Here is a 12492-nt window from a genome sequence, read left to right as displayed (position 1 = left end):
AGTCACTCCGGGCATAGTTAATGTCCATCTTCTGAACTGACATCCCAGATCCCTCCATAATGGACTGGTGTCCATGACTTAACTCCGAATTCCAACCATGCCAGTTGTGGAATCCTTACACACCCATCATATTTTGAGGGCCCATCAATATTCTCTCCTCTTCTCATTTTATTAGGGTATACACTCATTGCAGAAGGCATGACAGAAGCAGCTGTCCACTGAGCGATAAAGGGGGTTAAGAATCATTTACACCAACAGAAAGAATGAAACTGCAAATTTATTTGAAAGTATAAAAATTAAAAAAAAAAACCTATTCAAAAAAGCAACCACACATAACCTTTCCAGTTTACATCAACTTTGAACATCACATGCTATTTATTAACCACTTCCTTGTGTTTTTTAAAAATGTCAATTTCAAAGTAAAGGGATTGAGGGCAGGTGATAAGTGACTGATCACAGTGGAACGATTTCAATGCTAAAATAAATGCTGATCTTATTTGAGAAAAGGGAGCAAAGATGATTTTCTGGTTGGCACACATTTATGCCATGTATTAAAAAAATATCCTGGTTGGAATGAGTTAAAGAAATAATGCTGGCCACTTATTTGCTATCTTAAGTAGGGGAAAAAACAAAACTCTGCTGCTTTGGTGTCCTATTTATATCTTTTTTAAAAACCCACCATTTAAAAAAATCAAATCTATAATAAAAATGTCCCTGTGTTTATTTGAAAAAACAACATTAATAGGCTCTCCTTATCGACTAAGACCATTTGTCTTTCCTAAGATGCCTGGAAGCTGAAGGATGTGTGAAATTAATTCACTGCACAATTAATTAAAATTAGAATCCTTTCCTCTAAACAATTTCCAGAGCACCAGAAAGAAGCAGGGGCCCACCAAGGGGAGAAACGAAGCCACTCTGACTCACATGATAGGAAATATTCGGCCAGAGTTCCTCACACACTCCGGCTGCCACCTAAAGTTCTCTCTTCACTGGACTACTCAGAAAATAACGCATGTTATTTTAAAAACGAAAAGACGTAAGCAACTAGGTTTCTTTTCTTAACTTGAAAATCACCAAGTGGCTAGCTTTCCTGTAGCACACTTTCAATTTGGTTAAAAAAAAACGTCTACAGAACAGGATCACTGAATGCCACTTCGTCCCCCCTCCTGCAGGCTCTGTTTAAATTAGCATCAAAGAAGTTACTGAGCATGTGGGAAGCCGGTCGGCATGACAGCTGCCCCAGGCTCCGCCTGGTTCCAGTTTTGTTCCCCCCATTAGTCAGTGTGGTTTCTTGACAAATAACATCTACATTTCCACCCATGACTTCCTGAGGGGGTGGGCGCTGTGGCTGGCTGGGCACGGAGAAAGAGGAAGGTGAGCCTGAACACAGAGACCATGAACTGAGGGAGAAAGGGCATTGGTCTTTCTGCATCCTTCACGAACTCGATAAATAAAAACTCAAAGTGCAACAACGCACAGATGCCTGGCACACAGGGCAGTCTGGGGGCGGGGGGACTGGTTATTAGAGCTCAGCGGGACAAAGCGTGATCTTTTGCATCTTTGCTTGGACCTCGCGAATGGAAAAACAAAAGACAGCTCTCCTATACACATATAAATAGTCCCTTAACTAGAAGGGAAAAAACAAACACACTGTTTCAAATGCATTTCTAAGAGATTATAAAACAAAAAGTCCGAATGGCAAATCTTGACTCCAAACTGTCTGTGATCCACGTCTCTCAGAGAAGAAACTATGGGATGTCTGGAGAGGTCTGATTCTTGCTCTGACCCTAATCCTAAATCTTGGTGCTGGTATCTGGCTAGGCCTCGGGAAGTGGGGGGTGAGTGCAGCCCAAGAATGGGGAGCTCTTGTGGCAGGTACTGAATTAGGTTTTCATGTGAGTTAGAAACCCACAGTGTCCTCATGCCCAACTGCACAGGTAGAATGACTTCTGAGTGTCTGGGGGCACTTGGGAGGTGAGGGTTGAAGCTGCGTGAATGGGCAAGGCAGGCTGGGCGTGGTTTACGGAGACAGAAGGACCAGATCAGATTTCTGGCCAATTCAGGTTTAGTCCTCATCTTTTGGCTAAGGCAAGTCACAGCTGGGAGGGTGACAATCAGAAACCAGGGAAAGGACTGTGGACCAAAGCAGACCCGGGTTCTTGCCAGCCTGTATTTTAGGAGCTGAGAACTTGGATAAACTCGTGGTGGGGGCTCCCTGCTTATTCTGGGATGAGGCTGATGGTATATGACGCTGGAAAAAGCTCTCAAAATGAGGACTCTTGGGCAAATTGTTAAATCCAGAATCTCTCCAGAATTGATGGTTTCAGAGTCCTTCAGAAAACCAAAACAACACCACTGACTTCTGAAGGGCGTTACTCACAGCAACAGTTTTCTTTGGCCCCAGGCTCTGCTGACCCAAGAGCAACGTGCAGCCTAATGCAACATCCAGTGACGGCCTCCTGGGAGGATCACCCAACCCGAATCCCCAGGTGGAGCTCTAAGTGACAGCCCACACAGAATTTGGTCCAGTCTCCTCTGCCCCTCTGAACGTCCCGTATGACACAAACACTGCTTTCTCAGTACCTGAGTACCACATTCGCCCGCCACCTGCAAACTTACGCCACCGCCTCAGCACGATTCCAGCAGTAACAGAAGAACGACTTGGAGAGCGAGGCTGTGATCCTCGGCCTCGAGGGAAGAGTAAGTGCCCAGAAAAGATGCACCAAAAAACACGTCAACTGAGGGCCAGAACAAGGCACGTCACCCTCCAAAGAACATTCCTGAAATCTGGGCAAGGAGGTGACTGGAGAGACAGCTGACACTCCAAATCACTCCTTGAGGGACCCCGAGGAGCCTCCCGTAAGCGCAAGTTGTTAGGACAGCCAAGGTCAGAGCAGATGAACCCATAGAGACTTTGGAAGAGCCGGAGTTTATACGTCTTCGGTGCCCTGGCTGCGCGCGGAGTCCCTGGGCTCAGCGGTGCCCTCCTGCGGGCCAGGCTGCCCCGGGCTGTGGCTGGTGTCCTCCACGCTCAGGAGGCTGCTGGCTGCCTGGGAGCTGGCGCTGTTGGCACTGCCGGACCGGGAGCGGTAAGGGGGCAGGTCGGCTTGGTTCAGAGACTCAGTGTCTGAAGAGTAGGGTGGCGGAGGAAGGTCGTACCAGGCGGGTCTGCGATGAAGAGAGCAGGGTGGGGTGAGGAGCAGGGTTGGGGGGAAGGGAGAGAAGAGAACACATTAGGAGCCCAGGCATGGCAGGCAATGCTGACTTCTGTCTGTTTTTGAGTGGATGATGATGTCAGGATCAAGATTTTTCCCTCTGAGGAGAAAGGCAATCCTAGTACTAGGCGAACCAGTGATGAGCAATAAGATGAAGGGAAGGGATCAAAGGTCAGTGTGCTCTGGCTGGCTTGTGCCAACTGGACAGTGCCAAAGACATAACCTTTGGGAGGGGGAATTCTAAGAAGCCCCCAGCTCATCCTGGGTGGTTCAGCAGGGATGCAGCTGGCCTGAGGTCTTCATGGAGACCTTAACGATCCACAGAATTGGGGGTCCTTACTGAAAGCCAACTCTTCCTGGTTTTCTGGACTTGGGTAAGTGAGAGGACCTCCTCTCAAACCCTCTACAGATAGCATCCCTATCTGTAGAAGGGCATAATAATGATACCTTGCTTGCACTGAGGTAACTTCAAAGGCATTTTATTTTCCAGCTCTCATCTACAGAAGGCTTATTGTGAGTCAGGCATTGCGCCACCCACCTTATATCCTTTATTTTATTTTATTTAGCATTCAGAAGAATGCTAGAGGGAGCCATTACTTGTATGCCCATTGTACTGGGGAGGAAACTGAGGCGAAGGGGCATTAGACAGCTTGCACGGGATCACAAAGAGCTAGTAAGCAGCAGTGCTAGGATTTGAACCCAGGAGCTCTGTTTCCAGATGCAGCAATTTTAACCTCGCTCTACATCTGATGGTCCAAATGAGTGAGGTTCTGTGTTCTTAGTGCTTATTTGCAAAGATGTCCTTAAGCACCAGGCCCTGGAGCTTTGTTTATCTTTTATGAGGAGGAAAAATGAAGATAATACAAAAGCTGTCACTGGACGGGCTCAAGGAAGAGCCCAGTTAGTCCAGGAACACTGCCTGCAAAATGCCTCACCAGTGAGTCCCAGGCTTATAGAAGAGGGATCCTGCAGGATAGGGGATGCTGAGAACAGGGGGCTCAGGTAGCTCTGGTTCTGGGACTTCAAAGTGGGGTTTCTGGGATACGCTGGAGGTCACCAAAGGACAGAAGAAGGCTGAGTATGCGGGACTGAGGTCCACTACCTGTTCCAACTACAGAATTCTGCATTTGACTTGGTGTGTTGGGGTTTCTTGTACAGCTCCATCTGCAATGAGGGTTCTAAGCTTGAGAATGTTCTAGTTCATCTCCTTTATCTTATAGATGATGCCATGCAATGTTAAAGAACTTACTTATTCACCCACTCATTCATTCATTCATTCAATTAGAAATCAAACCTCCAACACGGGCACTGTTCTGTGGTAGCAGGTGAGTCCCCAGAGCTGGGCACATGTGTCCATGTGGCATTACCAGGGAGCAGGAGGGATCTGAACTGGCTAGGATCCTAGCTGTTTGTCCTCAGATGAGTAACTGAAAAACTCAGTTTTCTCACCTGCAAAACTGAGGCAAATATAACCTTGCTTGGTGAGTCGCTATGAGGATTAAGTGAGATGATACCTGTGAACGGTTTTGCAAAGACTCAGTACAAGTCAGACGCTGCCTTCGCAGCTGCATGCAGGCTCCTGGCAAGACCAGGATCCCGGGCGTGTGCACAGACTCTGCCCCTAAGTGGGATGACCTCCCTCCCTGGCCGCCCCAGGGTCTCCCATCCAGCACACACCTTTGGTCCAGCAGGGCCTCTGAGTAGGAGGGCGGGGAGCCCACTTCCGACGCGTTCTGCTCGGCCTGGCTGGCCACGTACTGGATGCCGTTGTTGACGTTGTAGGTGACGTTGCAGCGGTGGGGGTGGTCCAGGACCACCAGGCGGGAGAGCAGCACGGGGTGCTGCAGCCGCTGCACCGGCAGCGTCATGAGGTGGTTGCGCTTCCGCTGGTGGTGCAGGACCAGCGCCAGCAGGGCCACCACCAGCACGAAGATGACGGAGCTGCCGATGATGGCGTAGGTGATGCTGGGGTAGTACACGAGCTGGTTCTCCGAGGTCACAAACACCTGCCCGCTGCCTGGTTCTGGGAAACCCCAGAGGGGAGAGAAAAGGAGAGAGGTTACCAGGTTGCTTCACTCACGTGCCTCGAAGTCAGCCCCAGGAAGGGCGTGCAGTGTTCCAGTAGCACCATGTGCAGTAGCCGAAAAGTGGAAACCACCCCAGTGTCCACTGACTGGTGGATAGATAAACAAAACGTGACTGTCCATGCCATGGAATATTATCAGGCCATAAAGACTACTGATGCATGCTATGATACAAATGAGGCCTCAAAACATTATACTAAGCGAAATAAGCCAGACACAAGAGACCACATATTGTATGATTCCATTTATATGAAATGTTCAGGAAAAGCAAATTCATAAGGACAAAAAGCTGATTAATGGTTGCCTGGGGCATGGGGACTCACTGGTGATGGGTGTTGGGGATCTTGCTGGGAGATGGGACTGCTGTAAAACTGGACATGGTGATGGCCGCACAAATTAATACATTTACTAAAACTCATTGAATTGTACAGTTAAAATGGGCAAATTTTATATTATGTAATGCACGCTAAGTCATTTCAGTCGTGTCCAGCTCTTTGTGACCCCATGGACTGTAGCCCGCCAGGCTCTGTCCATGGGATTTCCCAGGCAAAATACTGGAGTGGGTTGCCATTTCCTCCTCCAGGGGATCTTCTCAGCCCAGGGATGGAACCCGCATCTCTTATGTCTCCTGCACAGGCAGGTGGATTCTTTACCACTAGTGCCACCTGGGAAGCCATATAGAATGTAAATTATACCTCAATAAAGTCATTTAAAAAAAAATCAGCCCAGGAGACTATAATATCCAGGGAACAGGACTGATAATTACTATGACAGAAAACAGTTTTTCTCTGGAAGTTTATATGTATGAGGCACACCAGTGTGTCTGGGGTTCCTTATGTTGGTGAAGTACTTATTTCATGCCTGGCCCTTTGCCAAGCTTTCAAGATGAAAAGCCAGCATTGCACAGGCTAAAATCATGGACTCTGGAGCCATTCAACCCCTAGCAATTCAACTGACTGGCTGTGTGCCCTTTGGAAAGTGGCCAAACTCTCTGTGCTGTAATTTGCTCATCTGTGAAATGGGGATGGTATTAGTCCCCACTGCACTGGGCTGTTCCCAGTGGGAAATGAGTGACTCATTATCAAACACTTAGAACAACAGCGGCCACACTGTGGGTGTTCCAGGCACATATACGTGCTTCATCACATCTATGTGACTCACAGCAACTCCGGGAAGTAGGTGTTTTAACTGCCTTCTTTCTAGAGAGGTTGGGTCCCCTGACCAGGGTCACAGGGTCAGGAGGTGATGGGCTGTGCCTGATTTGAGCCCCAGAGGTCTGACTTCAGAGCCTCGCACCTAACACTTTGCCCGCAGCCCCCTAACAAGGCCCGCTAGGCAACCAGCAGGCATTTGCTCAGAAGCTTTTGGATGAAAGCCTGAATCCTGCCCCAGCCCTGCAGGATGCCAGTCCCCCCCTCTCCACTTGGAGCAACAGCCCCCACTTCACATACGCAGGGGGAGGGTTTCCCACCAGCAGGACACAGCTGGCAAGGGTGGCCAGGTCCAGGAGGGCCCAGGAAACCAGAGCGGTCCTTCCTTGTGGAAAGCTGGAAGATCCACAACTACCCCCAGCTGTGGCCCAGCCGCAAGAATCATCTAAATGGAGCCTAAATGAGCAAGTCTGAGACCACAACCCGTGCCCGGTCAGCCTCTGCAGCCGTGCGGAGGTCAGCGTGGGTCCTCAGCGGCCAGTGTGAGCTCTGAAGTGGAAGCAGCACTGTGCTGGCAGGTCCAGCCCCGGGCTAAGCTTTCCCACACCCTCGTCACTAGATCGCCATGTGCACAGTGTTGTATTTCACCTTCTGTATACATTAGAGTGTGCTCACCACCAAAAATTCGGTTCTCACTCATCACCATGGGCTTCCCTGGTGGCTCAGTGGTAAAGAATCTGCTTGCGATGCAGGGGATGTGAGTTCAATCCCTGAGTTGGGAAGATCCCCTGAGGAAGGGAATGGCAACCCATTCCAGTATTCTTGCCTGGAGAACCCCATGGACAGAGGAGCCTGGTGGGCGACAGTCCATGCGGTCGCAAGAATCATACACGACGTAGCAACTAAACCACTGCTACTCATCACCACCATACAGTTGACCCTCTTTACCCATTCCACCCTCCCCCCACGCCCCCGCCCCTCTGGTAACCACCACTCTCTTCCCCGCACCTCCGTATTGTGTTTGATTTGGTCTGTTCCCTTATTTTGTTTGTATTTTATATTCCACATATGCGTGAAATCACACAGTGTTTGTCTTTCTCTATCTGACATCTCACTTAGCACCATACTCTCCAGGTACCGTGGCAAGATTTCATTTTTTATGGCTGAGTAGTAATCCACACGTGTGCATACGCGCATGTTTGTGTGTATACACACACAGACCACATCTTTTCTGTCCATTCATTCTTCTGTCGATGGACACTCAGGTTGTTTCCATATCTTGATTACGTAAATAATGCTGCAATGAACACAGGGGTGCACGTATCTTTTCAAACGAGTATTTTCATATTCCTTGAATAAATACTCAGAAGTGGAGTTGCTGGATCACCCGGTATTTCCATTTTTACATTTCTGAGGAACCTGTATACCGTTTTCCATAGTGACTGCACCAGTTTGCATTCCCTTCAACAGTGCATGAGGAATCCTTTTCCTCTTTTCTATTGTCGTAAAAATACATGTAACATAAAATTTACCATTTTAACCAATTTCAGATGAGCAGTTCGGCGACATGAAGTTACATTCACACTGTTGTGCAACCATGATCCATCTCGAGACTTTTTCATCATCGCAAACTAGTGATGTGAATTCTTAGTGTTTGCATGCTTTCTGCTATCCTCACCAGCTTCACTAGACCAGAGAGAATGGCTGGGAAAGCCCCTTTTGGTGGGGGGTGGTGTTGGGGAGAGAACTGATGAGTCCCCTCCAGGAAGATGCACCTCCTTCTTTATTTCTGATTGCACTGGGTCTTTGCTGCTGCGCACGGGCTTTCTCTGTGAGGAGCAGAAGCTACTGTCTGGCTGTGGTGTGTGGTTTTCTCACTGCGGTTGCCTCTCTTGTTGCAGAGCATGGGCTCCAGGTGTGCAGACTCAGTAGCTGCTGCACATGGGCTTGGTTGCCCTGAGGCTTGTGGGATCCTAGCTCCTGGACCAGGGATCCAACTCATGTCCCTTACATTGGCAGGTAGATTCTAGACCATCAGCAAAGTCCCTGAGCTGGACTTCTTAAAAGTTGATGGATTTTCACATGGAAAACAAATGGTTCCAGAGATCTTAAAACAGTGACTTGCATGTAACCACTTGAGGTTTTAAGAATCCAGGAGGGAGCTCTTAATGAATGGAGTGTAAAATGCTTGCTGGCGAGAAGTGGTGACCACATTTGCTCGAGAAATTATGATGTTACATAACTCAGGGGTGCCTGGTTTCCGCTCTGTATGTAAAATGTCATCTTGCATTAATTCATTAACTAGACTCACTTTTCTTAAGAGCTTAATGAGCCCGCGAGCCAAATTACTAATATCAGTGTTGCCTGGGACCTGAGTTCCAAGTGCATAATCCATGGATAATGAAGTTTCCATTTGTTCTGGCTTTCCCTCAAGCTCATGCCCTCCTACTCCACCGTCAAACAGCTTGAACTCCTGTCCTGCATCTGTGGCTTCTGCTGCATTAATTCCAAGCGATCTGGTTACCACCAGGGTCCACTGTGTCCTCAAAGCTTCCGGGGCGCTGGCTGCTACGCATGGTGGAGACGGCCGTGCCCCAGGTCTCTCATCACCTCAGTCACAGCTTTGTGTAGTTACCGTGACAGTTTTCCAGCAGACGGTAGATGTCCTGGGGAGGAGGAGGGCCTTTTTCTAATTCATACAGAGGCACTGTCCGGACAGACAGAGGGACTAAAGCAGTGGACACTTGTGACTTGGAGTTCCTTTGCTTCTAAAACATTCCCTCCTCCAGATTCAAATTGTATTTCCTCTTAGCATACAATTATTCACCTCTCAGACTGGGCTTCTCTAGTAGCTCGGACAGTAAAGAATCTGTCTGCAATGCGGGAGACCTGGGTTTGATCCCTGGGTCGGGAAGATCCCCTGGAGAAGGGAGTGGCTACCCACTCCAGAATGCTTGCTTGGAGAATTCCATGGAGAGAGGAGCTTCATGGGCTACAGTCCATGGGGTTGCAAAGAGTCGGGCACGACCAAGAGACTAACAGTTTCACTACTTTCAGACTAGGCAAAGGTGAAGTATGAGTTCACATCTTGCCAGGAAAACAGATATAATTATTCATGCATGACTGGTAGGAGGGTAAATTGGTACAAACTAGGGCAGTGATGGGGTTAACAATATAGATCAAAATAACAAATGTACATTAACAATATATATCTAAACAAATGTACATTAACGATATACATTTAAACAGAGAAAGTACATATCATTTGACCCAGCCTTTCCACTCTTATGAATCTAACAACAGATATATTCACGCAAATGAGAAACAACTCTTTAATACAAGTATTCATGGAAGTATTGTTTACAATAGCAAATATATCGAGAAAGATATATCAAGAAAAGATCTAAATGTCCATCATTTATGGACTGGCTAAATAAATTATGGTGCATCCAGACAGTATCACACCTATTTAAGTATAAACTGATATGAAATAGTCTGAAAGATATCATGCTAAGTTGTGTGGGGTGGGGGGAAGTTCAGTAGAGAATGTTTTGAATTTTCTAGAAGGACACAGAACTAGTACGACTGGGAGAGAACTTTCCCAGTACTTTCCATTATTTACTCTTTTCTACTCTTCATTATTTATACTGTATTATCCAGTCAAAAAATAAGCATCTTGTCTATTCTTCTGGCTCTGCCTAGGCTGAGGTGTGCAGAGGTTTTCCTTCCTTCTCTCCCTGTCGTGTGAGGGCTCCTGGGGTTCATGTTTCACTGTCACTCACTCACTCAAAATCCCTGAGTCCAGAGTTCCTGTTCTAGAAGGGACACTGCCCTGTTCAAATGGATGCCTCACCATTATCCTGAAAACTCCACTGCTTCTTTAAAAACATTATTTTTAAAGTTAATTTTCCTCTAGATTAAGTATTTTTAAAGGCCAAGTTTATTGAAGGATAACTGACACACAATTAAACTCGCCCTTTTAAAATGTACCGTTAGATGAGCTATAAGGAAGATCCCCTGAAGGAGGCACAGCAACCCACTCCAGCATTCTTGCCTGGAGAATCCCATGACAGAGGGGTCTGGGGGGCTACTGTCCACAGGGTTGCAAAGAGTTGGACGCGACTGAAGCGACTTAGCACACATGCGCAACTAAATGCAACAGTTGCATAAGCATCACCACAAGCAAGATATCAACCCTTTCCATCCCTCCCCTTGTTAGCAGCCTCTGGAAGCCCTTGGTCTGTTTTCTGTCCAGATAGACTTATCATTTCCAGAAAGTCAGGGAAGGGAATCCTTCGGTAAGTAGCCTGTTGTGCGTGGCTTCTTTCACGCAGCATAATGCCTCTGAGATGCGCCCGGGCTCCTCTGAGTACAGTGTTCCTTGTGTGGATACTCACAACTTGTTTATCCCTCCACCCAGTTAATGGAAGGAAGTGGTTGCTTCTAGTTTCTGGAGTGCAGATCTTTACGCTGACATATATTTTCTTCTTTAGGGAGTATAAGCCTTTGACTGTGTGGATCACAATAAACTGTGGAAAATTCTGAAAGAGATGGGAATACCAGACCACCTGACCTGCCTCTTGAGAAACCTATATGCAGGTCAGGAAGCAGTAGTTAGAACTGGACATGGAACAACAGACTGGTTCCAAATAGGAAAAGGAGTACGTCAAGGCTGTATATTGTCACCCTGCTTATTTAACTTATATGCAGAGTACATCATGAGAAACGCTGGGCTGGAAGAAACACAAGCTGGAATCAAGATTGCCGGGAGAAATATCAATAACCTCAGATATGCAGATGACACCACCCTTATGGCAGAAAGTGAAGAGGAACTCAAAAGCCCCTTGATGAAAGTGAAAGAGGAGAGTGAAAAAGTTGGCTTAAAGCTCAAAATTCAGAAAACTAAGATCATGGCATCTGGTCCCATCACTTCATGGGAAATAGATGGGGAAACAGTGGAAACAGTGTCAGACTTTATTTTTTGGGCTCCAAAATCACTGCAGATGGTGACTGCAGCCATGAAATTAAAAGACGCTTACTCCTTGGAAGGAAAGTTATGACCAACCTAGATAGCATATTCAAAAGCAGAGACATTACTTTGCCAACAAAGGTCCGTCTAGTCAAGGCTATGGTTCTTCCTGTGGTCATGAATGGATGTGAGAGTTGGACTGTGAACAAAGCTGAGCGCCGAAGAATTGATGCTTTTGAACTGTGGTGTTGGAGAAGACTCTTGAGAGTCCCTTGGACTGCAAGGAGATCCAATCAGTCCATCCTAAAGGAGATTAGTCCTGGGTGTTCTTTGGAAGGAATGACGCTAAAGCTGAAACTCCAGTACTTTGGCCACCTCATGCGAAGAGCTGACTCATTGGAAAAGACTCTGATGCTGGGAGGCATTGGGGGCAGGAGGAGAAGGGGACGACAGAGGATGAGATGGCTGGATGGCATCACTGACTTGATGGACGTGAGTCTGAGTGAAGTCCAGGAATTGGTGATGGACAGGAAGGCCTGGCGTGCTGCAATTCATGGGGTCGCAAAGAGTCAGACACGACTGAGCAACTGAACTGAACTGAGGCTGCTGGGTCATATGGAAGGTGTACGCTTAACTTTATTAGAAACTATCACACTGTTCAAGGTGGCTGTAGCACTAAGCCTTTCCCTAGTCGCTCTGCAACCTCATAGCACATAACACAGCTAGCCTTTTCAAGTTCAGCCAGGCGCACAGGTGTGTAGTGTTACCTCACTGAGGTTTGGAGTTGCATTTCTCAGTGACTAATGATGTTGAGCATCTGTTCATGTGCTGATTTGCCATCTGTATATCTTCTTTGGTGAAACATCTATTTAAATCTCTTGCCCATTTCAAAACTGGCTTGTTTGACTACTTATTCAGTAGTAAGAGTCTGATAGACGTTCTGGGAGACAAATTCTTTTCCAGATGTGTGTCTCACAAATATTTTCTCCCAGAATGTGGCTTGGCTTTTCACCTACTTTACAGGATCTTTTTGAAGATAAGTGTTCAAAATTTTCTTATGAAGTCCATTGTAT

General features: G+C 47.2%; 1 protein-coding gene across 2 annotated transcripts in view; it reads right to left on the bottom strand.

Annotated features, from left to right (window-relative positions):
* Positions 1-259: 259 nt before the first annotated feature.
* The window catches only part of LDLRAD3 (low density lipoprotein receptor class A domain containing 3), a 276817-nt gene continuing 264584 nt past the window's right edge, over positions 260-12492 (bottom strand). For both annotated transcript variants that reach the window (XM_055549319.1, XM_055549320.1), the window contains 2 exons: positions 4893-5238; positions 260-3168 (listed from right to left, as the gene is read on the bottom strand). In XM_055549319.1, the coding sequence (XP_055405294.1) occupies positions 2931-3168; positions 4893-5238 (584 nt within the window). In that variant the 3' untranslated portion in view covers positions 260-2930. The remainder of the gene's footprint in view (positions 3169-4892; positions 5239-12492) is intronic.

This window comes from Bubalus kerabau, chromosome 15, assembly GCF_029407905.1.
Source record: "Bubalus kerabau isolate K-KA32 ecotype Philippines breed swamp buffalo chromosome 15, PCC_UOA_SB_1v2, whole genome shotgun sequence".
NCBI lineage: Eukaryota > Metazoa > Chordata > Mammalia > Artiodactyla > Bovidae > Bubalus > Bubalus kerabau.
The sequence above is the reverse complement of the archived record's forward strand: the minus strand, read 5'-3'. Positions and strand labels throughout refer to the sequence as shown.